This window comes from Hippocampus zosterae, chromosome 3 (genome assembly GCF_025434085.1).
Source record: "Hippocampus zosterae strain Florida chromosome 3, ASM2543408v3, whole genome shotgun sequence".
In the NCBI taxonomy this organism is placed as follows: domain Eukaryota; kingdom Metazoa; phylum Chordata; class Actinopteri; order Syngnathiformes; family Syngnathidae; genus Hippocampus; species Hippocampus zosterae.
This window is the reverse complement of record NC_067453.1, coordinates 20,138,716-20,164,198: the sequence shown is the minus strand read 5'-3', so window position 1 is coordinate 20,164,198 and position 25,483 is coordinate 20,138,716. Positions and strand designations below refer to the sequence as shown.

The following is a 25,483-nucleotide window of genomic DNA, read 5'->3' as shown; positions in this document are numbered from 1 at the left end:
GAAATGGTAATAAAGGCGGTAGAAAGCACCAAGCAGTAAAATCATGCCGAGTCGAACGCCAAAGAATACAAGTGGGTTTTGAGGAGGGCTTTAAAGATGGGCAGCGAGGAGGCTTGCCGAATGTTCAGTGGGAGGTCATTCCAGAGAGAGGGACCAGCAACAGAAAAGGCTCGATCCCCTCTGAGCCTCAGTTTAGTTCTTGGTACTTCTAACAAAGACTGGTCCACAGACCTGAGGCGCCGGGCAGGTGTGTAGGGGCGGATGAGCTCAGAGAGGTAAAGTGGCGCTATAGCTGTACCAAAGCACTCGAATGTAAAATATGTACTGTGGCTCAATACAGGCTTATTTACTAGTGACGGTGAACAGTTACCCACAGAGCCTCAGGTGGAGTCAGAGAAATGAAAAGAGCCATTCACACCCGCTTAAGACAAAGTCCTTATGACGACATGACAGTTTATTTGCTTGACAGATCATCTTTTGTGACTTGACAGAATAGTCATTATTATAACATTTAATCTTAAAATAAGGCACATTATGTCACCTCTAATTATTTGTGACAATAGTACGCCAAGGATAAACACATGAATTAAATGTTCTGACTTTATCATTTCTTAAATGTCACTGAGGAACACCCACGAGTGCTTCCAACCCTTTTATTGCCTTTCTTTTCTGCTAAATCAGTAATGCCACGTTGAAGGAGCCAAACGTGTCTACAGTACAGCATGTCCACGAGCACTTTTGTCTTGCAAAGTGCAAGCAACCCTTCGAGGGGGGCACTGGACCCTGCACAACAGCCAGGAAAGGTAGCAAAGAGAGATGTTGCTGATGTCACACTTCAATGTCTCTTAGCTTTCCTCGCCTGATGATAAGCCATCTATCTCATCATCATCACCACCAATGGCCATCCAAAAAGCTTTTGCAACCTGGAAGGCAGAATTTGGCCTTAGTTGAGATGTATGCTTGTTGGTAATCGACCGGGGGTTACTCCGACTCCTAAGGGTTGTTGAAGCAGTTGTTTACCTTCTCTGCGTGAAGCTTTCTCTGGTCATGAGGTAATGATGAAGCTTTGTCTGAGTTGGCAAGGAAGACATTGGATACGTTACAGATAAACTTGTTTCAGTTTTAAATGTGTTTCGTTTCATTTACCTTTCATCTCTTTTAGTTTGGTGAAGAGGCGTTCAAAATTATCCACGTCTGCATCTCCAGCTGTGAGATTTGCAAGTTCCTGAATGTCCAAATTTGTCATTGCATCTGAAAGGATCACCAGTTGATTTTGTAAGCAATGCCATTGCATTGGGGGGGGGGGGGGGGGTGTAATCTGCTCACTGAATCTGTAGCGTCAGGGTCCTATAGGTTAAGTATCAAAAACAAACCAGCGGCAGCCTGCAATTTGTAATAGAAACAACCATTTCCTCACCGACAACTGTGTTCTCCGTTGAGCTGCGGGTCTCTGTATGAGTCACTTCATCAGCAAGTGTGCCCTCTGCCGGTAGACTAGAAGACTGTAACAGAATGACAAAACAATCATTTCCAATAAGCAGGAGAATGTGTATAAAAAAGGTGCTACTGACTTGTGGATCTTGACAGCTCCGAGGGTGGTTGTGTCGAGCAGCCACCAAACTGCTCATTAGGCCAAAGCTCTGACTGTTCCCTATTATGTAACAGAAAGAAAGACGGCGTTGTTTAATGCCACTGAAAAGACCTCAGGACAATTAAGTTTATCAGACCATCTTTCATCTCCACACTGGTCCACACGTTTGCATTGAGTGCCTGGACAATTCTCTTTACTCCTGTGGATTCTGGAAAGTCATCTGGACAAAAAAAAGGTAATGATACACCCAGGTCACAAGATTAGGGACACTATGAAAGTATAAAAATAGATTTATAGTGTTACATAAGACTTAATCTTTTGTGGCATTTGTTAAAATCTCACATGTATTAGTGTGTATTTGGAAATGACGAGATGTTCACAGGTCAGAATATGGCCAAAACTTAGCGTTAACGGAGTCAAGCTCAGAGAAAAAAGGGCAATGATTTACTGTACCTCCATTGACTTTTCTATAATAGTCTAATTTATTTCGATACTGCTGTACATACAGTAAGCATAAGAATAGATCTAGATTGTCATTTTAAACAGCTCTAACAGGTAGCCATTAAAATTAGATCATGCATGTAGAAAATCGATGTCCAAGGTCTCCCTTACCATCTTCATCAGGCAACTCCTGGGGATTGAGTTCCACCAGCTCAAAGCTGTGCGACAAACACCATTGTTGGGCTTCATGTCTGGTAACACCTTGAAAATAAATCCAGTTGAACGAGACACAAATGCCACACAGAATCGTATTCACAATTTCACATTGCGAAAATGTAGACAAAATGTACCGTCTTCACAAATTCTGTCACACACGAGAATCAGCACCTCTGGAGCAATGTCCTCTACCACTGATATCCATGGTTGGAGCTTTTCCAAACCATCCTTCTGCAAAATGTACATTACAATCCCTTTCAACACAACAACGATCGAACTGGTTAGTTTCTAATAAATTATAATCACAGGGTTCCACACCTTTGTACTATCAAAATACGCAATGAAAGCCTGCATGGACTGTGCAATTTCTGACGACATTAGAAAAGTGCTGGAGACGGTACAGAGCCGGACATCTGCTGTATAATACTTGTTGTTGATGGTCCACGGGTACCACACTACTGTTTGTTCTTGTTTGGTCGGCTCTGGCAACGTCTTCACACCGAGAATTTCTGTGACAGAAAAAAGGCACATACACAAATGGCAGTTTAATAAATAAATTATACTTATACAGCCAACCCGAGTCTATTTCTTTGGCTAAGCTACCTCGCCGTTCGCACGACTAGCTCCAATTTGCATCACTATTTATATTAACTCAGTATGTATGAAACATGTAGCATTTGGGTTATTGCCCAGGTAACCAAATGTAAATCCTGTTCCCTAGCACTGGCATGTTTGAAATCATTTCGATAATTCCCAAAGCTAACAATCTCTTTAGACACTTACGTTTAATAATTTCTTCTTCTTTAAAGGTGGCGTCGCTGCTAGTGACAACCACACACGGAAGAGACATTGTAGCGTCCTCCGAGTCTGACATTTTCATAAAAATGCTCCAGCTAAAGCTAAGCTTCGATAACTATGAGTCACGTGACGAATGAGATTTCACCCCCGCCCCTCGGGTGAACTTTGAACTCTGACGAATCTTCCGGTTTAATGGCAGACGAACGAAAATACAGTAGTGTTTTTAAATTAACGTTTACATTTGCCTCGCCAACGTTATTAACATATTAATAATTTCCCTTTGTTTTTCTTCAAGTTAAATGAATCTCACCCCAAAACTCGTTCATTAGACCTTTATTCTATTAATTCCTTAACTTCCCGCCCAGTAAAATTGGTTATTTGAAATTGACAAATTTGTGCATTTTTCATTATTTTAGCCATTGAATTATTTGTTGGTTGATTTAGAGTAAACACTGACATTAAAAAACATTGGTAAAATGAATAATTAGTGAATATTTCGCATTTATTTGAAATTATTGGTCAGTTGGATGTAATTGTTTTCCATCCATCCATTTTCCGATCCGCTTAATCCTCACTAGGGTCGCGGGGGGTGCTGGAGCCTATCCCAGCCGTCTTCAGGCAGTAGGCGGGGGACACCCTGAATCGGTTGCCAGCCAATCGCAGGGCACACAGAGACGAGCAACATCCACGCTCACATTCACACCTAGGGACAATTTAGAGCGTCCAATCAGCCTGCCATGCATGTTTTTGGAATGTGGGAGGAAACCGGAGCACGCGGAGAAAACCCACGCAGGCCCGGGGAGAACATGCAAACTCCACACAGGGAGGCCGCAGCTGGAATCAAACCCGGTACCTCTGCACTGTGAAGCTGACGCGCTAACCACTGGACTACCGGGCCGCCCATCTAATTGTTTTAATTTTGTTAAATAAAACAATGACAACTTACATTGGTAAGTATTAGGGTATATTGGATGAAGGATGTGTGTGTGTATAAATATTTCTTACCTATTATTGTTATGTTACTATAGTACTTCATGTTCATAATAGAAACATCAAGTACCTGTAATTACTTTTTGGGGTTAAGACATTTTAGTGTTTCCACACTTCTTTCGAATATGTACAGTCTAATTTCATTTTATGTTAGTTTAATTTAGTCTGTTTAGTTGTTCTCGTGTCACTCTCACACGTTCAAAAAAAAGGAATTCATTCTTGTACACATACGTACAGCACATTTGACAATAAAATTGAATTCAATTCAATTTGCCCTAGTTACTCATAATGATCAATGTGAAATACTTGTTAGGGGATGATATTTATGGAAGTGTATGTACAGAAGCGTTTTGCTGATTTAACTTGAAACTTGTCACCTTAAAACACGAAACATTGCATTAAAGTGATTATATTTATGATGTCGAACTAACTTTTTGTTTTATTTTGGTTTGGCAGCAGCACACCTCCGTACCAGGCCCTCTTAAAAATCAAATGTGACCCTTAAGTACAAAATTTCACCCACCTCTGATTTAAATGTTTGAATTCTTACTGCTTTAAACAGTGATTTCTTAAAGTGTGATACGAGTGCCACGTATGAATCTTTAACATTCATTGTTCTTTAGGTCAGCACAAGTCCATGTTTACAATAGTTCTTGCTTTCTAAGTTCAATCATGTCTTTCTAAGTTCAATCACACGTTCGTGAGATGTAAATCAGTATCCTTGTAGATGTGTGTAACAGAGCAAGCAAAGTAAGAACGATAAATGTAGGTTAATGTAAGATTAATGTACTGTAGTTTAATGCAGCATGCATCCATGGAACCTACTTTTGCAACCAGTATCACCCCTTTACACTTTGTAGAAATACATAAAGCAGTGGATTTTGATATTGTAAACTGGCAATATGACTTAGAGTTATTCAAAAGGAAAAAAACACACACCAATGATTACATAAACTATGAGAGTATAACCTTGGAAGAATAAGACACATGCGCACCATTGAAAAGTATTGTCAAAATCTCAGCTCCCTGTGTGGATTCTGCATGTTTTGATACTCAGGGTTTCCAGAAGCCTGCATGTTATTTGAAATAAATTACAATGTCCACAACTGAAAACGTTTTTTTGTTTTTACTTGTATGGCCCAAAATTATCTGTGCTACATTCCATCCCACCTGTGACACCATCAAGTACACACAGTATAGAACATGGATGGATGAATAAAGGAACATCATATTTCTTATTCACTTTAAAAAGGTTTACATTGATTCCATTTGTCCAGAGTATGTTTTGATATTAATTGCACATATAGCCAAGCCCGATACCTCAAGACACCAATTACCTTGTGAAATAACGAAGATGGATTGACTATCATTGTTCCTTTCACTCATATGTTCTCCTTTAATCTGCAGGATAGACTCTTCATGCTGGAGTGAAGAGTGATGGTAATAGATGCTTAAAGGTCTCACGCACAGACCAATGGTGACATAAAGGTCGCCAGGCTTAGTAGCACTGACAGCCTGCCGCTGTCACAACAAACACATCCATCTTTGAAAAGGTCGGTATTCCTTTTAGATATAGTTTACACACTTTCGATTGATTCGATTAATGATTTATTTTTGGGTGACTCAGTGCCTGAGGTGACGTGACAAGGAAGAGGCTGAGACTGACACTGTGATATTGTACAGATGGAAGAGTTGGCTGCAGAAAGCAACAGACTGCAGCACATCAGTATTCTTAGAAAGAAACAGGCGCTTGATTGCCACGCTATGGGCTAGTGCTCCACAGCTGTCTCAGGACAGACGTCCGTACCTGCTCTGGCATACCAATAAGACAGCCATAGCGTCCCCAACTGCTAATCACTGGCTATCTGCCGACTCCTTCTCCTTCTGAGAGTCACACGAGCTTTATGATGCACTGCACATGTGCCAGGGTGTGGGCTTCTCTGTTTTAGCGACTCAAAAAATATATAGTGCCATGTTTTCACAGCCCGGTAGGAGACAGATGTGTGCCTTTGAGCGGAGCATTCCTCAGTCTCTTCTGTCAGAGAGCTCAGTGGTCTGCGGAGAACAAGGATGGGGCAGTGGACATTGGGTGACATCAGGAGGATGTGCACAAACTTATGTTTTAGGAGTGATGACACATTTGAGTCAAAGCGAGAATAACTATTCGAAGGCATAAGAAGCTTCTCGGTTTAATCGACACATTTGCACCTCTGGTACTGTATAAGCTTAAAACTGCTGGGTCAATTTTGTAATTCAAATGTTTGGTTGACACTGATTTTTGCATTCTTTCCTTGCAACGAACCCCCCTCACGCCCCCCCACCCCAAAAAAACCCCAAAAATGGAAACAATGACCTTTATTTTTTTTCAGTTTTTTTTAAATCTGTGTTTTTAATCCAGAAAAAATTGCGAATGTGTGGATGCCAAACTGCGAATATAGTAAAGTCAACTGTAATTTTATGTTGTTATATCACCAGCCACCACTAGATGGCAGAGACGTCTTCATTGCACCTACACTGCATGTCTTGTACTGCCCAATACTACAATGCAAGTAGGCCTAATGTTTTGTTTTGTGTGTTTTTTTTTTTTTTTTTTTTTGGAATGGCAAATTTGGAATGGCATACAGGACAAAGATAGTACCTCAGTATTATTAACATTTTGAGTGAGTGGATGTTTTTGAAAAATGTCCCAAATAAGTCTGTACGTCTGTTTCTTGCTCAGCAGTTTAGTGCTTGTCCTAGTATGGTAATTTGTAGGAAGAGAGCCCTTCTTTTGTTATTTGCTTCAAACTTTTTGTTGTTGGGTTAGAATGGTGGATGTTTCATACATGCATTGAAAAAACGTATGATCGAAAATGAAAACGTTGCATTTTTCATTTTTCATTTCATTTTCGTCAGAGTTAGCTCACGAAGTGGACTCTTTGGTGTTCGCTTCATCTGTGCAGCAAAATTTCTTTCTTTTTGTTTACCGTAAAAGGACTGAGTTTGTATCGTTTATGTTATGATGTCTTAAACAGTGACATGTCTTCAATTTACTGTATGTCTTCCTTTGTGTTATTTCTTAGTGGCAATTTGGGACCACATTTTGTCCAAAAACCATCGTTGAGTATATGGACCGCAGATAGTATTACATCACTACTTACATCAAAACTTTCCATGTGAAGGGATACACTATTTGACAGCTTTTTAGTGCTCAGTGTCAATTTCAGGTGGTTCAATAATGCGGTTTCATGTTTCCCCTTATCAGCACCTATCAAGGTTGCACATATTTAAGAGTACTTATCAGCACCTCTAAGTTCATTTCGTTTTAGCACCACTCTGTGTGTGTGTATACATGCGCAAAATGTATGTTCCCCCTCTGTAAACATTCAACGCCTGTTAATTAACCTGCTTATCTTCCCCTGCCAGTGGTATCATGTACCTCACTGAATGGATTAATTGTGAGAAAATGTTTCTCAAGTCAACGCCGAAATTAATGAAGGTGTTTTTATGCTTGGTTTGCTTCTGTTATCCCAGAGAGAGGTTGGTTTGATGTGTTCCAGCAACGCGGCAATGTGATGATTTGTGCGCGTGTGATCATTCCCTTTCCTCTCTCCATCTTCAGCATCTGGCAGCCAACTGGAAACACTCTAGTCTTTCAAGTGAACCATTATACACATCGCTTCATGAGGTAGTGTTTTCTTCTCTTCACACACACACACACACACACACACACACACACACACACACACACACACACACACACACACACACACACAATCTCCCGTCTCACCACCACGTGTCCACGGAGGAACTCGGTCTCATTCAAATAATTCTCTGCAGGAAGATGACTGTCCTCATGCCGGGGAACTGAGCAATTTTGTCTCAATTGCTCTTTAATTTGCAGATTAGGCAAATGAAAAGCCATTACATGAAATATTTGCAATTGGCACAAAGGTGCCGTTTTCCCGCTGTGTACGAATCTAATAAAGTCAAGACAAAATTGTCTTTGCATCCAGCGCAGCACAAACTATGATCCCTGTTCCAATTGAACCGCCATGCTCACATTTAGACTGTAATCAGGAATGCGCATTGTAAATCATTTTCGCAAGCGTCTAAAATTATTAGGCCTAATTACAAGCAGATGGAATGCTTTATGGGCACTCGGGGTGGCTACGGAGAGTGCTGTTTGAACAAGGATAATTAGAAAGTTGAACCCCATTGTTGTTAATTAGCATGAATCCAATCATTTAATTACCTTGATTCAGTTGAGGATTGTGGCTCAGGCAGAAATCCAGAATGCAGTCCTAAAGGTGTTGCAGGATGGAACCCAGCGGTGGCTGGACATGATGCAACAGGTCCTCCCCTGCTGAAATATTAACCCAAATTAATCATCAGTCTACACCTCTGTATGATTAGACTTAAAGACCCCACCCCCAAGGTCTATTAGCAAACTCAACAGGGGGTAGTTGTGCCGAGATACAGATTCCGAGTAAAGGCAATTAGAGAAGATAGGAAACAGTGGTGTTGACATATTTTGTGGCCTTGTTCTGACAGGAAACCCTCAAGAGTCGTGTGGTTGAGCTTGAGGCAATTTGCCTTCCTGCGGAACATCCACACAGGCAGACTGATCGAGAAAATAAAAGCCTTTGCACTCTAATCTTTGGCATGTCATATTTTGCGTTGTGAAATATGCTCCATACCATCTGTTTGATTCATCAGGCCACTGTGGGCTTGGACTTGCGTAGCTTGATCTTTAAGACAAGCACATATTAATGGCGGGATGAACCAGGTGTCCTTGCTCTAGTTGACATACGTAATTGTGGCTCTGTTCACCGTCCCTCTGCAGTGAACTTAAAATGTGGAAGAATCCCACTGTGATTAAAATTTAAATTGGATCAGCCAATACCATTGATTCTGACAGCCGCGGGCAGATTAGATTGACATGGCAGCACATATCGGCTCTAATGTGACTGGCGCAAAAAAAAAAAAAAAATCTAACATAATTTTACACGTAGTAGAAGCAGTGCATCCAAGAGAAATACATCCATATAAGTTCATGGCGCAAACATTTGAATTTAGGTTGTCAATCTTGGTCAGTGGTTTGCCAGAAAAGGCCTTACTGGCCCTGACGGGCAACCACTGCAATTCATAGAACAGAATAAAAGCATTCTGTTCAACTCAACTGGCCCCAGATTTTGAGTTAATTGTTTGGTGATATGTCATGAGATTTTTCTAATGGAAATACAGTATGTGCCTTGGCTAAATAAAAATTGGGAAACACTGGTTTGCAAGTTCCTGTAGTTTGTGGATCATCCTCTAGGGGGTGGTAGAGTAAATGATAACCGCATACTGTACCGTTTGTAGCTCTACACACGGAATTTGCAATTCCCTTTTACTAAATAGAACATCTGTTTTGTTTTGGGGTAAACACATCAGAGCGTTATAGTTTGATTTAATTATTATATGTTTAATGGTTTATATCCCGCTTTCCTTGTTTTGATTAACTCCATTTAACTGCTACATTTTTAGAGTTTGTGCATTGTTTTTTTTATGGGCTCAATATGGTAAAATTGCTGCATGAGCATTTAACATCGTGTCTGTCTCTGCATTTATTACACCCTTTTGCATCGCCACTGAGTAGTATTCTTCATTTATTTCTATTGATCTTCCCACTGTTTTGTTGGTACACTGCGCCAGACGCGTTGCTGAGATGAATCACTGCTACCTATGGCTGCCAGCACATTCTGCCAGTGACAGAAGGGATAATTCCTTGTGGATCAAATAAATACAGATGTGGAGTAATTAGTTGTATTCCCAAGGAGCTCGTTGCTAGCACACATTAAAGACGTGAAGGATAGGATGGGCCTCCCATTGGCGGCTTTTATCAATTCAACCTGCTGGAAAACAGAGAGAGGTCAAACGCCTGCTGGCTCTTACAATAATAGATCTGTTGTGTGTACACAATGATAAATCAGGTCAAGAAAGTAACTTTCTGCCCTTCTCTCCCGCAGACTTGTAATGAGTATGTGTCTTAGCATGCTCCTGAAGTACAGTCCGCTTCTCCTTCCCCGAGGAGAATCAAGACCCCTGATTGTGGGAACCAAGGACTGCATTGTAGATGGAGCCACCTACAATAGCTGGCCGAATCCCAGGACCACTCCCAAATAAGTCAAAAGCACACAGGCTGCATAGCAGATGATTTTTGAACCAAGGTTTTGACCTGCCTGGCAGTGTAATATTTACCCCCTCAAACTGATTACAAAATCTATGTTGAGTGCACAGACCTCAACAACAAGGCGCGCATCCATGTGATTGCAAAATTCATTTCATATCGAATTATGCTTCTCCTCTGCAGTCACTTTTCTTTTCAGTACACAACATGTAATCCTGTTTGTTTTATATTTAATTTGAAAGTCAAGTTAATCTGTGAAATACATTGAAAAAGCTTGAACCGTCCTTTTTTTAAAATCACGCTCTTCTAAACTGCTGCTTGTTATAAAGGGAGTTGAGTTCACTGCCAGCGCTTGTATCTTGAATTTGTACTCGCAAGTCAGAGCAAGAAAAGAAATTGTCCAAACAATGGCTGCTCTCTTGAAAAGATAGTAAGTTGGGTCAATCGTATCTCAAGGTGCAGTCCAAACTATTGGCGTCACCTCTCAGTATGAAACGTTTCCCTAATGGTGCGAAATTATTCAGCCTCTCAGACAGTCTCAATCGAAACTCATCATAACTAAATTGTCAAAAAGTAATTTTTTGAGGAATCTCTCATGTTTGATCTCACACAAACTGCTGCTTTGCCTCATTGCTGCCATGCGGTGTAACTGTATATTGACTCTCATCCGAATGGCTTCATTTCAGATCCATGCAAGTTGTTCCTGAATAAATGATTTTAAGAATCACACTTTATTTTTATGGCTCACTCCAAAGAGCATGTTTTGGAAAAGCTGCACAAATTACAGTTTATTGCCATTATTACAAATATATATATATATATATATATATATATATATATATATATATATATATATATATATATATATATACACACACACACACACATATATATATATAAAACCCTATTATAGGAATGAGCCACTTAAAGTTAACATCTCTAACATCTTACGAACTAGATGAACAGCAGTCGACATTACAGGAACAGCTGGATTTTGAAATGAAGATTGTGCCTATTGTTGAGATGAGGCAGCTCAAAAATAGACCGGATTCCCTTCTGCTTTTAAAGGCACTAGAATAGATTGCGCTATGGTCGGAAGGGCATTGTGATTCTCCTCAGGCTTGCGTTCTACAACTGCTTTGGATTTGCCATATGAGGATGATAGAGTTGACATTCCCAAAGTAAATAACTTGGACACAAACTTGTGTCGCTGAATCATAGCTGTAACACTAAATTGATGTCAACAAACAAGAAAAAAAATAATACAGTCATCCCCCCCTCTAACATGGGTTTACGATCCATACCACCCCTGGCGATAAGTGAAAGCCGCAATATAGAAATATTGTATTTAACTACACTATAGGCATGCTTGTATACCATAAACCGCATTTATTATGAAATAGGTCTTCAAACACACTTTAAAAATAACGCAAATACATTTTGAAACATGAAATATTGAGAGACAAGGCAATGCCACCGATAACAGAAAAATATTGTACAGTGTAACACTGTACTGGTCCTTCTATGTATTTACTGTGAACAAATCTCTTTTTTTTTAAACGACACACTTAACAGTATACCGCAATAATCAATCATCAAAGATGTACATTATAAGATGAACCTACAGTTGTCACTTTATGTAGGCTTAAAAAGCAGGATTATAGCAGATAATCAATCATTTGCAACAAAAACTATGTTGTGCTGAAATTCAAACCGTCTAAACCAGGGGTGTCAAACTCATTTTTGTCATGACCCACATTTTAGTTCCTGCTTCCCTTGGAGGGCCGTTATGACTGAAACCATATAAAAAAGTTGATAATAACAGTTTATTCAACTATTGTTTAAGTTACCGTACTGAGGGGTTTGGTAACAAGAAAATGCTGACAATATGTCACTTATTTATTACACATGAGAATTTAAAAATGTGGTCGAGATTTTAGCAAGCAGCACAGAAGTTGACATGTTTGATTTGCTTTCACGGGCCACATAAAGTGATGTAGCGGGCCAGATCTGGCCCACGGGCCTTGAGTTGGACACCAGTGGTCTAAACTAACTAAATAAGTGTGCTGCAATCTTAGGTCAAAAATTGAATTACAGAGCAGCCAATATACAGGAGAGTTGAACTAAAATAGTTATGAACTACACTAAAAAAAGAAAGTAAACTTGGAACCTCCTGTAGCTATTAGCAAATTAAACAGAAATAAAAGTGAGCACATCCAGAGCCAAAACTGTGCCGCTGTTATGATTCTAAACGATAGCGACATTTCTTCTGCAAAGCAGTTTCGACCAAAACTCGATCCAAACAAATAAAATGTGTTTAATGATTGATAACTATTCATTCACTGCAGTTTTTAATCTGTGCACAAGCCCCTAGCTCTCATGTCTCATATGCTTACAAATAGCCTTTGATTTTCTGTCATGTGTTAATTACCGCATTTTGCCATTTAATGGGGAGCTTTGTGTAAACCATTTACAGCCTAATGACTGTGCGCTTGCAAGCACAACCATTTTACTTTTTTAAAATTTTCTTTTGAAAGGAGGAGCATTCATCTCCAATTTCTTGTTCTCTGATTTTGTTCTCATTAGCTTGTCGCCTCGTTCCTGGCGTATGCGCGGCACGTGGCTATAATTGTTGTGGCATTGGCGCCGTTAATTATGGGAGAGAGAGCCTGAGCCGCCGCCAAGGTCCATAATGGCGGCCGAGGCAGCACAGGAGCGTAAATGGGGTTTGTTTCACCAGCTGGGGTCCCACGGAGAGGGAAAAGCACCGAGGCCCCCCAAGTGTAGGCCCACAGCCTCGGGGCCTTGGGGCCATATGGACACAACACTTTAACTGGCCTTTATTCTAAACCTCGCTCTTTTAATCAAAGCAAAGCCCACATCCTGTGTTCTGCATTGCCTGAATCGTTTTATCATCACAACGTTGTTTTCTTATAAACTACATGAACCGCTTTCATGATTTGTGACGGCCTTCTGCTCTTCTGCCAGTTAATATTCAAGATAGCAATTTGGAATGTGTCAAAAGATTATAAAAGCTCAAACAAACAAGCATGAATATTTGATCCGTTCGCAGCAGAAACTGCAGAAGGATGTTTTGCCGTTTATTTGAGATACAACTCTCATTAGTCAGGCACTCGGCCAAAATATACGTAACAACACAGATTCCAATTAGATTCATGATTTGGGGAGGACCGTTATTAGTTTACCCTAAAATAATAATGATGAATATTTCATGAACAACAAATTATTGCCAATTAATATTTAAAATCCAAATGTATTTTTCCCCGCCAAAGTAATTCTTCACCAAAAAAGTGACAATTAAAATTGCATGTTGAAAAATATGTTTTCATGGATAGCAAAACATTTTTTTTGGTTGGGGGAGGGGGCGGTTTATATAATTTTCATTATCTTACATAGACACATTTGTTTAATTATGACTTGTTGATATCCCCTCTGGCTGTGTACAACAACGGTCCAATAAAGAAGAGGAGGAGGATGAAGAGGTACAGCAGTGGGGGAGGGGGGGGATCCCCCCCAGCCTCGGGCATGATGTTTGAGCCTCCTAAAAAGCCCCGGGGCCTGGTTGAGCTTTTACACACACAAAGAGGTTGAAGACATGTAGATCTGCAGCCATGCAACGCCTGAAGGGGGGCCATGCACTCTTAAGCACTCTCACAGCTTGCTTATGGATCATTAGGCACAAGAGGGTAAAAATTACACCTAATAGCGTCAACAGATGGAGGCCTTCATTTTTTTTTTGTTGCTCACAAACTAATCTTGAGCAATACCTTTTTTAGGTTGGGCTTGTCAGTGAATAAGCGACACCACTAAATTATTGACAAAGAGTTCTGATTGAGTATTATGGAGCCAATTTTAATCAATTGCAACCCCCCCCCCCCCCCCAAAAAAAAACAACTTTGAGTTTTTGACACCGATCCTAATGAAAGTGGGCATAAAATGTTTTTGTGGCGATCGTGTTTTTGTATGTGTGTGTGTGAGTGTGTGTGTGATTTAACCAAAGATAATACATTTAAAATATTTTTTCACTTGTCCCTACAGTTGGCTCAAAATTAAACCACTTATGGGCCAAAAGGCGTCTACTTGGGTCAATTTGGTACAGCTTTTTTTTTTGACACAAAAACAGTCCATTTTCACTGTAATTTTTTACTTTTTTTATCTGCCCTTGTTTTTTTTTCTCTATCATATCAAGTTTACATCCATCCATTCATTCATTCATTCATCTTCCGAACCGCTTGATCCTCAATAGGGTCGCGGGGGGTGCTGGAGCCGATCCCAGCTGTCTGCGGGCAGTAGGCGGGGGACACCCTGAATCGGTTGCCAGCCAATCGCAGGGCACACAGAGACGAACAACCATTCACGCTCACACTCACACCTAGGGACAATTTAGAGTGTTCAATCAGCCTGCCGCGCATGTTTTTGAAATGTGGGAGGAAACCGGAGCACCCGGAGAAAACCCACGCAGACCCGGGGAGAACATGCAAACTCCATACAGGGAGGCCGGAGCTGGAATCGAACCTGGTACCTCTGCACTGTGAAGCCAACGTTCTAACCACTGGACTGCCGGGGCGCCTTACATCCATCCATCCATTTTCTAATCCAGATACCCTAACCAGCAGTCTTAGTAGGCGAGATACACCATGAACTGGTTACCAGTCAATCAGGGGCCACACTTGCATTAGCCTGCCATGCGAACCAGCGTGGGTTTTCTCTGGCAAAAATACAGCTGTGTCACTTTTAAACATTGCATGCTTTGACAATCTCTGTCAAACATAATGGCGGTACGCCTTTAAAAGTTTGTCCGACAGTTCCAAAAATAGTCAATTGTTCTTGACATTCTTCACATCACAGGAGAAATTTACAGTAAATTAACATTTAGACAATAGACTGAAGCCTTCAACACTCATGAGACTTGCACCGGTTCGCCGGCGCTGTTTTTTTCGCAGTGTGATAGAGAAACCCAAGTGGCAATCAAGGCGGGAGGGGGAAACATCTGTTTTATTTATGGGCAGATTGCAGGGCTCTACGTGGCTACCAAGCAAAGTCGGAATCCCATCACAGGCTACTGTAACGCAGTTTAAGTCCGCAGAATTTATTGCAAAAGCATCTCCCTCACTGCCTCCTGTCTTTGTGGCCTGCTGTTTGGGCAAACTGCATAGGCAAAGTCTCGGGGTGGGCTTGCTCTACCGTAGCAAATGACAACAGTTCCCTTACACTTTTTGCCGCACCATTGTGTGCTTTATGGTTTGTACGGCGGGGGGGGGGGGGGGGGGGTGGAATCACTGTGCAGCATTTGACCTCTCCTCTTACAGTACTTGAATATGATGATGGCTCTTACATGACTGGAATATCAACAGCATAATCTCCAATGAAGCCAGACAGAACCCACTCAAAACACAAAGAACACTCGGGATAGATCAATGAAAGGATGAATAGGTTGTTCTCTGATGTCACAATGTGATCCTTTTCATGATAGGTTGAGAATGGCGGGTGTTTTATGGTAGGTATACTGTGTGTGACCAAATATAGTAACACCCCGCCCTGCCTTCTGTTTTGATCTTTTGATTAACTACTCGTTGGAGAGCACTTAAACCTCAACCAAATCAATATAAGACAGAAAGGAACCTTTGTTGTCGGTATAGCTTTCAGCATATTGGCAGTAATGTACCTCTAGGTCGTCGCATTTTATGCAACTGCAACACTTTATTTATGATTGGATATGGTTATGATCCATCCATCCATCCATCCATTTTCCTCTCCGCTCATCCTCACAAGAGTCGCGGGGCGTGGTGGAGTCTATCCCAGCAGTCTTGGGCAGTAGGCGGGGGACACCCTTAACCCATTGCCAGCCAATCACAGGGCGGCCTGGTTACAATAGTTTTTGACTTTTTATTCTAGTTGTTTGGTTTTTTTTTTTTACTTTGGTTTTAGAAACGGCTTCATTTTCATTTATTTTATTTTCAGTTTTAGTATCAGTTAAAGTTTTTCTACATATGGCACATTTTGTCGAGTTATAAGATAAAATAAAACATTAACCCTTTCGGGGACAGTGGTTATTACAATGGACATCTTATCATACAGGGTGCATGACGGAGTTAACACTTTAAAAATAAATAAATAAATCAACATTTAAAGCTCATCTTTGGAATTAATTGGTGAGGACAAAAACAGTCCATTTTCACTGTAATTGTTGTTAGTTATATGAACCAAAATGTAGTTTCAGTTATCATTTTTATTGTGTGTCGTTTATCATAATGTTTTTTCCAGATGTAATTATTCGGTTCATTTTCGTTAAATGTAATAACCTTGGTTGGGCGTAGTAAGGTCCAAGTGGACTACTGCTTCCATCATATAAGGGACACCATTTCTTAGCACCTTTTTTCTGAGGGATTCACCATTTCAAATGAAGTGGAAGTCATGGCTTACCAACAAAGGTTTGGTAGGCGCTTTGCCTGCGAGTTCACACATTGTCAAAGCAAAGCATGCAACCAAGTTCGAAATTGACAACGTAATTAAGTGGCCAAACCATTATGGCGCCTCCTAGTTACAGAAACAAGAGTGCTATTGATCCCAGTCGCGGTCCTGATTGATCCCCAGATAGATGGGCTTAGCTTCAGTATTCATCAGCCATCCAGCGGAGAGAGAGTTGCTATTGAGGGCAGCTGCTGTCTCTGCGCTTGTGACTTTAAAGCCATTAGACTCCGAAGGCCTTCTGATAATAGGTTGTCACTCACAGATTGACCCCTCCCATTTCATCCATCAGTTGCCCACTCAGAAATTGAAGCAGCCACCTCAGGTCTCAAAGATAACAAGAAGTTACTAAAGTCATCCGGATAATTCAAGGGCATTCAACACTTGGAGAGTGATGATAAAATGAAACTTAGCTAGGATTTAGGTTATCGAGAGGGACTTTGCTTGCTTGTTAATAGGGATGGGTATATACCGGGTATCGGTATCGGGTGGACACCGACCTTATTTCAATGTTTCGGATCCACACGCCGACAGCCGATACCAGTTATCAATACCAAGGCATACTCTTGTGTCCGTTTTACTGTCAGGAACTAAATGGCATGCGTGACTGTTTTTCCCAATGAACTACTGTATATCTCAATCCTCTCATGTGTCCATTCAGATACAATTTTTCTAAGTATGCCTATGTTTATACTGGTTCATATTCATGCTTATAGTGCCTTATTCGTGTGTTGCTACCAACCTTTGTTTATTTGCCAAGTCCATTTCTACATAGCTGACAGCGTTTCTGTGTTTTTGAGTTCTATCCATATCATATGGCTTTGAGTCTATGTATGTTTAAAAAGATTGATATTTATGTTTAGAGTGCATTATTAGTGTGCTGCTATCAACATTGTACATTTATTTGTTAACTAAATTTGGATGGTATGATGACTTTTTCCAATTATAATATTTCACGCATATACTTACTGTATATTATGGCGACCGATTCTGGGTGTAGTGTGCCTTTCGCCTGAAATCAGCTGGGCCAGTCTCCAGTAAAGTGACCCTATTCAGGATAAGCGATGTTGAAAAGAGATGGATGGATGGAAATACCATGGGCACATTTGTTTGCTTTCATGGACTGAAAATGTCATGCCAGCAAGCTCAGTGACAGTCCGACTGTAGTTTAACTGGGCCTGCTTACAAAACAAAGTGAGATCCAAATTCTGGCCAACCGGCTAAGCATTGGGAATATATCCGCACTGATTTGCTTTCTTCCACTTGTCATCAGTATGTTATTTAAAAAAGGTTTCTGAGGGGTATCACCCCCTGTGTTTGACTCGCTGTGCTCTCAAAGATCCGGTTCGTACTTGGATCCGTGGGTCAGAAGGTGAGAGCGTGTAAGGAGGCCGCTGTAATGGATGCAATTTCGAGCGTCGCAACACGTGGTGTCAAATTGCTCCATTTCACTATATTGTAGAAGCGGATCAATGTTTAGGCAAGATCAGGGAGGCGTTTGAGCAGATAGGGGCCTCTCTTACAGCCCCCCTGGGATGTGGAAAGAGGCAAGTCAGGGAGCAAATGTGTCACATGACCCTCTAATAAACTGTCAGGTTTTATTGTGTCGATACACTGATTCAATTGTTTAAGGGGTGCCCTTTAACCTCACAACGCCGAGACATTCCGAGCGCCCCCCATCTTTCAGACGATAGGTCATTCTAAAGTGATCTACTCCAGAATGCCCTGTCATTGGTTAACTAACCCCTGGCTGGTTGACGGAAAATTGTTTTGCCACGGAAAACCAATCTCACTCATCAGGATTAACTTTTGCTGAAAGCTGCATGATTTACGACACTGGAAATGTGCTGCTTTATGATGGTTTAACCTCTGCTCCCATCGGCACGTGACTGCACTGACCTTCGATGGATCGACAATCTGTAAAATGAAATGCTTTGTTTATATCGTCTGACCATTAAGACTCTCAACCTCCTGAACAGAAAAGGGCATTCATTTTCCATATGCACTATTTGAGCGGAAAATTTCAATTAAATCTTCAATGATTAAATCTTGTTTGACTCCGATCTGGGGCGGCCCGTTAGTCCAGTGGTTAGCACGTCGGCTTCACAGTGCAGAGGCACCGTGTTCGATTCCAGCTCCGGCCTCCCTGTGTGGAATTTGCATGTTCTCCCCGGGCCTGCGTGGGTTTTCTCCGGGTGCTCCGGTTTCCTCCCACATTCCAAAAACATGCATGGCAGGCTGATTGGACGCTCTAAATTGTCCCTAGGTGTGAGTGTGGGCGTGGATGGTTGTTCGTCTCTGTGTGCCCTGCGATTGGCTGGCAACTGATTCAGGGTGTCCCCCGCCTACTGCCCGAAGACGGCTGGGGTAGGCTACAGCACCCCCCGCGACCCTAGTGAGGATCAAGCGGTTCGGAAAATGGATGGATGGATGGATGGATGGACTCTGATCTGTATCAGATAAATTGAAAATGAAAAAAATAAGTCAAGTCTTGCCGTGGAAGGCATTTCTTGAATCGAAGTGAGTTTTGCTTAAAAATAACACCATTTAATTTACTTCAAAAACAATTGAGTGCATGTTTTTATTCTAAATTCTATGAGTTGCTTCTTTTTCAGTGCTGGAGTAGCTCTGAACGACATTACGAGAGGCTGTTTTTTTAATGTCTCTGTGGAAAGCCAACATTTTCCCTGTTGTTTATTTATTTATTTATCTGTTTGTTTACTGATGTATTCATTTTGTGGCGGATCTTTTCACGCACGCATTTGATGTCGACTGATGTCTCAGTAGAAGCGAAGGGAATGCTCGCCACTAGAGGGTAGTATGTAATGGAACACACAGTGGTGAAAGCAGTATTCAGACAATGTCGTTTCAAAGTTATTTATTTAATTTTTTATTTTGTTTGATATTTTTTTCTCCTTTCACTTGCTCCATAGCCTTTTCCTGAGGGCCTTTACCAAGACCCCGCTAATAGTCAGAACTGAGCAAATCTACAAGCTACACAAACTAATTTGGTCCAATACAAGAAGCGACGCATCCAAAATGCTTTCTTGTTTTTCGTTTGGTATGACCGTCTCTCTGATCGTATTGATCATTACTATTTTTACGAAGGTGTATTTGAGAGTTCCGTTGTGGTTTGTGATCAAAACGTGCACAAGTGCTGAGCTCACGGTATGTGGAAAAGACATTGTCCACAGCAATGGAAGATAGAATTTCATTCAGCACTCGAGGGGAGATCCACTGTACAATTTCATTGACAATGAGAACACGGTTTAAAAGGATACGATGACACTCTTCAAATCAAATTAAATTTTTTTGTGTTTTTCCATCTTTGAATGGGATCCACTGACAGCATAATTACGGTCCAGGGACCCGAACAGTACATGACACAATGGAGGCAGCTGCATTAAAGACGCATCTTCCGTGAATTGGGCGCGGAGCCACATGGGCAAACATGTCTGGATTTAAACATCAATTTAGATTCAAACCTGTTGTTGAAAGCTGCATACTTTATTTGATGGGAAGAAGTGGGTCACATATGTTTGCCCTTGCACAGTCATTCCTCACATTGTACAGTGACGGGGGCCTCAGCTGCAGCATCGGGCTTTTTAATGAAAATCCAAGGCAATAGGACACAGGTACAATCCAGACTTACATTTCTCACGGCTTTGTGAGGCGCAACAATGGAACATCAGAGGTAGCTTTTTAGCGAGTGGAGTTACCATGCACTGTCGAGTTTGGCTGTCACTCAGGTAACCGCCTGATATATAGAAACCGCGATTCGTTGGCAAGGGTTTGCTAAAGTTGGTGTCACGCCGTCACTTAAAGAATTCATATCATATCCACGGCAAGAGTTGGGGTTCACTCTCGACTGGTCACCAGTCGATCGTACATATTGACAAACACCCATTCACACTCGCGTTCACACCTATGGTCAATTTAAAGTCTTTAGTTAAGTATGTTTTGGGATGTGGGAAGAACCTCCAACTCCCCACAAAGATACTCCAATGAAGAATCCAAACTAGATCTGCTCACTGTGAGACAGACCCAACATTTCACCATGCTGGCATGTTTTATACTGCAAAAAGGGTTAATCACACACACGCACGACTATACTGATAATGTGGCAGCCCAGTTCTTGGCAACCTTAATTCATCAGTATCTGTGTTTTTTTTTTTTTAATCATCCATCCATCCATTTTCTGATCTGCTTTATCCTCACAAGGCGCGCTGCAGCCTATCCCAGCTCTCTTCGGGCAGTAGGCGGGGGAGACCTTAAACCGTCTGCCAGCCAATCGCAGGGCACACAGAGACGAACAACGAAAGCCCAAACCTTATTGATGTTAAAATGCAAATAAATAAACATGAGGAAACTTGAATGAGAATCAGTAAGTGCAGCCTAGACCCGATATATCCATCATCATTTGACCACATTATACAGCCTCACAATTATACCAAATGGAACATACGGTATATGGTCAGGCCATCATTTAATAGTGAAGATGAAGTGGCCCGGTCCGAGAGACTTTGGATTTCTGACAAGCGGCCATTTGCATTTACTGGCAGAAGGTGTTTACATTGACAAATAGGAACAGCGAAAGGAGGCAGTTGACTGCCATTTAGTTATTAACAACTCCTTCACTGGTGATTTATTTGCCACGTTTAGAAAGAGGGCATAGCTATTAGGATAATACTGACAAAATTAGCCCTATTGAAGTCGGAGACGACGACCAAACCTGACCCCTTAATATACTTCTAATGATGCCATTAACCTTACTTGCATACATACTCGGAGAACCTCACATCACACTTGAGCATAACAAACTGGCTCAGGGCAAAGTGGGTCTACATACGCAGTCGAGAATCTACTGGAGGTTCCACAGCCAAAAAAAAAAGCCCATACGTGTCAAGCCATCCCCTGCTCAACTTGGATGGCATTGGTGACGTGAAACTTTTCAAGAAATGTTCAATTGTGGGGACTCGATTGAGTATTTGATAGTCTGCATTCATTTTCATCTTTCTTTTATCACAAGGTGCAGGTGCATAAATGAAAAAGTGCTGGACACTTTTGCTGGACATAACAAAGCAGCCCCAAAGCAGAACCAAGCCCCCTCCATTGCTCACAGTACGTACCGTGTGTTTATTCTTTTCTCTTTATGTTTCACTTTTGTTTTTTGTAAACATCAAGCTGATGTGACTCCAGATTTTAATACATCAGTCCCAAGAACCTTGTCCCAGAAACGTGTGGCATGTTAACAGTCATTTTGGCATAAAAGCTATAAAAAAAAATAATACATACCTAAAATGACAAACACACCCACTCATTCTTCATTCTTTTGATGATCACGGAACTGAAGTGACGTGATGTCATACATAATGAAATTTGGACATTTCTGCAACTTTAAGGGCAATAGGGAAAAAAATCAACACCCAAAAAGTATATTTGCAAAAAATAGCGGACAAGCAGGCTGAGACTTTGGAGAAGAACAAACTAATAAGTACCAGCGTAATCACAAAGATAGATCATTGCTTTGATCTTCATTTTGGTTAAATACAACTAAATACTGTAATTACGCAAAGAGCTCAATTGGTGTTTAGGTCCAGCCTTCATTATCATTTTGATAGATGAGTCTAAATAATCAACACATTAATAATTCATACCAGTTTCATTATGCACGCTTATGCATGCCTGAACACCTCATCAACCTGGTGCCTTTAAACAATAGATGTCTTTTATTAGCACGATGCCCGAGTTTACGCTTGTTAATCCGCAACTTGTATTATTTTATCAAACATTCATTCAGTTGGTGGCCTGGTGCCTCAGCCCAGCAGTTGAGTCACCACCGTGGTTAATGGTTTTAGCGGTAGCCATCATTAGGGGCCCGCATATTACAAACACAATTAAGTCCCCGTTGGACACTTTTATTGTTGTGTGAGGCGCATGTGGTTGACAAGAGCAGAGTTATTGGCTCCCATCACATGTGCTCACACGGGCTTTGGTCAATGTGTTTTGTCCGCTAAAGGTGCTTGAGTACCTGGAACACTTTTATCCCCTTGAGCCTGAACAGTTTTAAGTAATCACCTTATCAGTTGTTACTTGCACAACACGCCATTGAGGTGCAGTGCATTGTGCGATCACATCCTGAAATAAACCCTTGCTGGACCGCTCAAAGTTTCTTCGATTGCCGTCGTACAATTAAAGTCATCTTAAATTTGGCACATCTTCTGAACATTAATTGCTCCTTCCAGCAGTTAATTAAGAAGGCCCAACCATTTACCACATGCGCCCCTCCACTCATCATGTACTCTAATCATACACGCTCTTCAAACTCAGCGGTGACCCTAAGGACAGATCCGTGGGCTACAACCACCAACCATGTTAGCGTTTCACCACTTAACACACCATGCAACGCATGTGACACACCTGAACCTCATACAGAATGGGGTTGTGTCTTTGGCAGATTTATCTAAAATAACGTTCTTTATCTCCTTTTTAGAGTGGCCCTTTTACAGCAATTTAGGGGAATGTGACGGGGGGGGGGGGGGGTTGAGGGGGATGTGGAAATATGCCATTATTTGTTCCTAATGTGCAGGGATAACAGCACAAGATTGACCACATTTTAAAAAAGTAGACAAGCCAACCAGTATGTGAAATTATTGAATTATTTTTGACAGCTATGGCTACTGATGAACATGAAACAGTTATTTGTCAATTATCTATTCAAGTACATTTAATCAAAAACAAGTCATAAAGTATCAGATGGAGAAATATATTTTTGTGGATTAGTACTTGTCGCTTATTCTTTATGGTTCTTTGAACATTTTTTTCTGTCTTTGTTTCTTGTTCAGTCAACTTTGCTCATCCCCTTCATCACCGGGAATTAAGTGCACTTCAATTTTAAATTCAACCACAATCCTCAAATGAAGATGGTGAGTGTTTCTTATTTCGCAACGTTGGGTTCATTAGAAAACGTTTTTTGTTTTGGCCATCATTATTAGAACTGTCTCAGCGAATCTCCAGGGAGCCCCTATGACCTTTACCCGCAATCTGTCATCTGTCATTCATCATGAATATCATCCTCTAAAATGCAGGGGCTTTAAGGTAGCTTGCATATGAAAGTTGCACATTCTGGGAAGCAAGCAGTCAGAATTACTTTTCCAAAATTCAAATTGTCACAAATGTATGAGTGAGAGTTAACTGTGAGTAAAGCCCGTTTTATTTGTCTTTTAAAAGATGCTAGTGTAATGGCTCCGTTTTTGTGTAGATTAGATTTGGTTTTGTTTCATAGTTTTGTTTCCAGATCAGGTGTCGCACCTTCCAGTTTTGACATCAGATGTCCTGCGGCAGCCAATAGGTGACTTTGGGATGGCTGTAATGTACTTTTACAAATAACAACAAAACATCTCACGCCGTGTAATGCGTATATTATTCTATTTTTTTAGATGAACAATATGCCGCCTCTATTTATTTATGTATGCATTTATTTATTTGTAATGGGGGATGGGGGGGGGGTAGGACTATTATTTCTGCCACGTTTGCTTCCACCCGGACGACTGTAATGTGAGGACCCGTTCACCGGTATGTAGCAGCAAGTGCAACTCAGGTCAGCTCGTTCCCATGTTTGTTGTCCTTGATGGACAGATATATCATTTACACAGTACATGTATTTAAAACCTTTGTCTTTGTGCATGTAACTATGTTTTAAGTAGCGTGTGTCCTCCAATAGGAGGATAGTTTCTGCTAACTTTAGCTGACCCAGTCTTCTAGCCTGGGTTTAAATATGCAGTAGCTCGTTAAAACCCGAGTACTGTACTGTACTGTACTTCATTTTGAATCTCCAAAAGATATGGTAATATTGAACATATCACATGAATTCAAGGTATGAGGGAGTTTCTGAAAAAAGCACACCGCGCCTTTGTGAAAGTCACGCAGTTTCCGAGGACTTTTGGCAAATCAATGCCTCGCCCCACCGCCTCGGAGGTGCTCACCTGCCACCTCGAGCAGCGGAACCTTCCGCCGTGGACTTCTTACTGTGTCCGCTACTCTGCCGTCCACAATGACCAGTTTGGACTGTCGAACTTTAACTGGAGCGTTCGGGGATCCAACTACCACATACTGAGAACAGGCTGCTTCCCTTTCATAAAATACCACTGCACCAAAGCACCTCCACAGAACCTGGACTTCGAGGACAGGTTTTTCACCATACTCAAAGTTATCAATCTAGGTCAGTAATATACATTATGTAAGATTATCTGATCAATAAATACTCCAAACAATACAGCAGTAAGCATTGTGTCTTGCAGGTATTCCCTGTTTGGCGTATGGAATCGGTTGCTGGATGGTTGTGGGTGCTGCAGAAACGGTCCAGACGAGCGTCGGTCCTGTCAAAGTCTATTTTGCCTACAAAGAAGAAGAAGGTGCTCAATATTGAGCCCCAAAAAACAAACAATATTCCAATGCAAGACAATAATGTGTGCGTTATTTACATTTACTAAGGAGAGGCGCCAGTGGTTAAACTGACAGGTGTGTCAGCCTGTGTCTCAAGTGGTCATTTTCTGTTGAATTATTAAAGATTTGAAATTGTAAGAGAATAGTCGGTTGTGCATGTTATTACACTGACACACAACACTAACAGAGTTTATTTAGAGAGCACTGTTAACATTAAAAATGAATGAAACGTCTCCTCCAAAATAGCTACTCTGTTATGGTAGCTTTTTGTAGCTTTATGCATGTGGCATCTTTAACAACACACAGTTGTAGCCACGTACTCCAATTTGGCGTGGCCAATACAAAAATTGGAATAATCCCTG

General features: G+C 41.1%; 2 protein-coding genes and 2 long non-coding RNA genes across 4 annotated transcripts; 2 read left to right on the top strand and 2 right to left on the bottom strand.

Moving 5' to 3' along the window:
• Positions 1-433: 433 nt before the first annotated feature.
• Positions 434-3,203, bottom strand: aagab (alpha and gamma adaptin binding protein). Its single transcript, XM_052061913.1, has 10 exons — positions 3,032-3,203; positions 2,567-2,757; positions 2,383-2,479; positions 2,204-2,293; positions 1,728-1,811; positions 1,572-1,651; positions 1,418-1,502; positions 1,147-1,251; positions 1,021-1,070; positions 434-923 (listed from the first exon to the last, which is right to left on the bottom strand). The coding sequence occupies exons 1-10, from the start codon at positions 3,126-3,128 to the stop codon at positions 846-848; spliced, it is 957 nt and encodes a 318-aa protein (XP_051917873.1). The 5' UTR covers positions 3,129-3,203; the 3' UTR covers positions 434-845.
• A 745-nt stretch (positions 3,204-3,948) lies between these two features.
• LOC127598250 (uncharacterized) lies at positions 3,949-10,914 on the top strand. The gene is made up of 3 exons (XR_007961886.1): positions 3,949-3,996; positions 5,444-5,589; positions 10,027-10,914. It is a non-coding gene; the product is annotated as an uncharacterized LOC127598250 (long non-coding RNA).
• Positions 4,807-8,730, bottom strand: LOC127598248 (uncharacterized). Its single transcript, XR_007961884.1, has 2 exons — positions 8,271-8,730; positions 4,807-6,091 (listed from the first exon to the last, which is right to left on the bottom strand). It is a non-coding gene; the product is annotated as an uncharacterized LOC127598248 (long non-coding RNA).
• A 13,301-nt stretch (positions 10,915-24,215) lies between the features above and the next one.
• On the top strand, positions 24,216-25,266 carry c3h15orf61 (chromosome 3 C15orf61 homolog). Its single transcript, XM_052061921.1, has 2 exons — positions 24,216-24,897; positions 24,977-25,266. The coding sequence occupies exons 1-2, from the start codon at positions 24,555-24,557 to the stop codon at positions 25,102-25,104; spliced, it is 471 nt and encodes a 156-aa protein (XP_051917881.1). The 5' UTR covers positions 24,216-24,554; the 3' UTR covers positions 25,105-25,266.
• The last annotated feature ends 217 nt before the right edge of the window (positions 25,267-25,483 follow it).

Excerpts from the sequence above, each read along its gene's own strand:
- aagab (XM_052061913.1), bottom strand. The coding sequence starts at position 3,128 with ATGAAAATGTCAGACTCGGAGGACGCTACAATGTCTCTTCCGTGTGTG. Across the intron at positions 1,812-2,203 it reads GGAGTTGCCTGATGAAGATG|ATGACTTTCCAGAATCCACA; the intron begins GTAAGGGAGACC and ends TTTTTTGTCCAG. Across the intron at positions 1,652-1,727 it reads CAGTGTGGAGATGAAAGATG|GGAACAGTCAGAGCTTTGGC; the intron begins GTCTGATAAACT and ends GTTACATAATAG.
- c3h15orf61 (XM_052061921.1), top strand. The coding sequence starts at position 24,555 with ATGAGGGAGTTTCTGAAAAAAGCACACCGCGCCTTTGTGAAAGTCACG. Across the intron at positions 24,898-24,976 it reads ACTCAAAGTTATCAATCTAG|GTATTCCCTGTTTGGCGTAT; the intron begins GTCAGTAATATA and ends TGTGTCTTGCAG.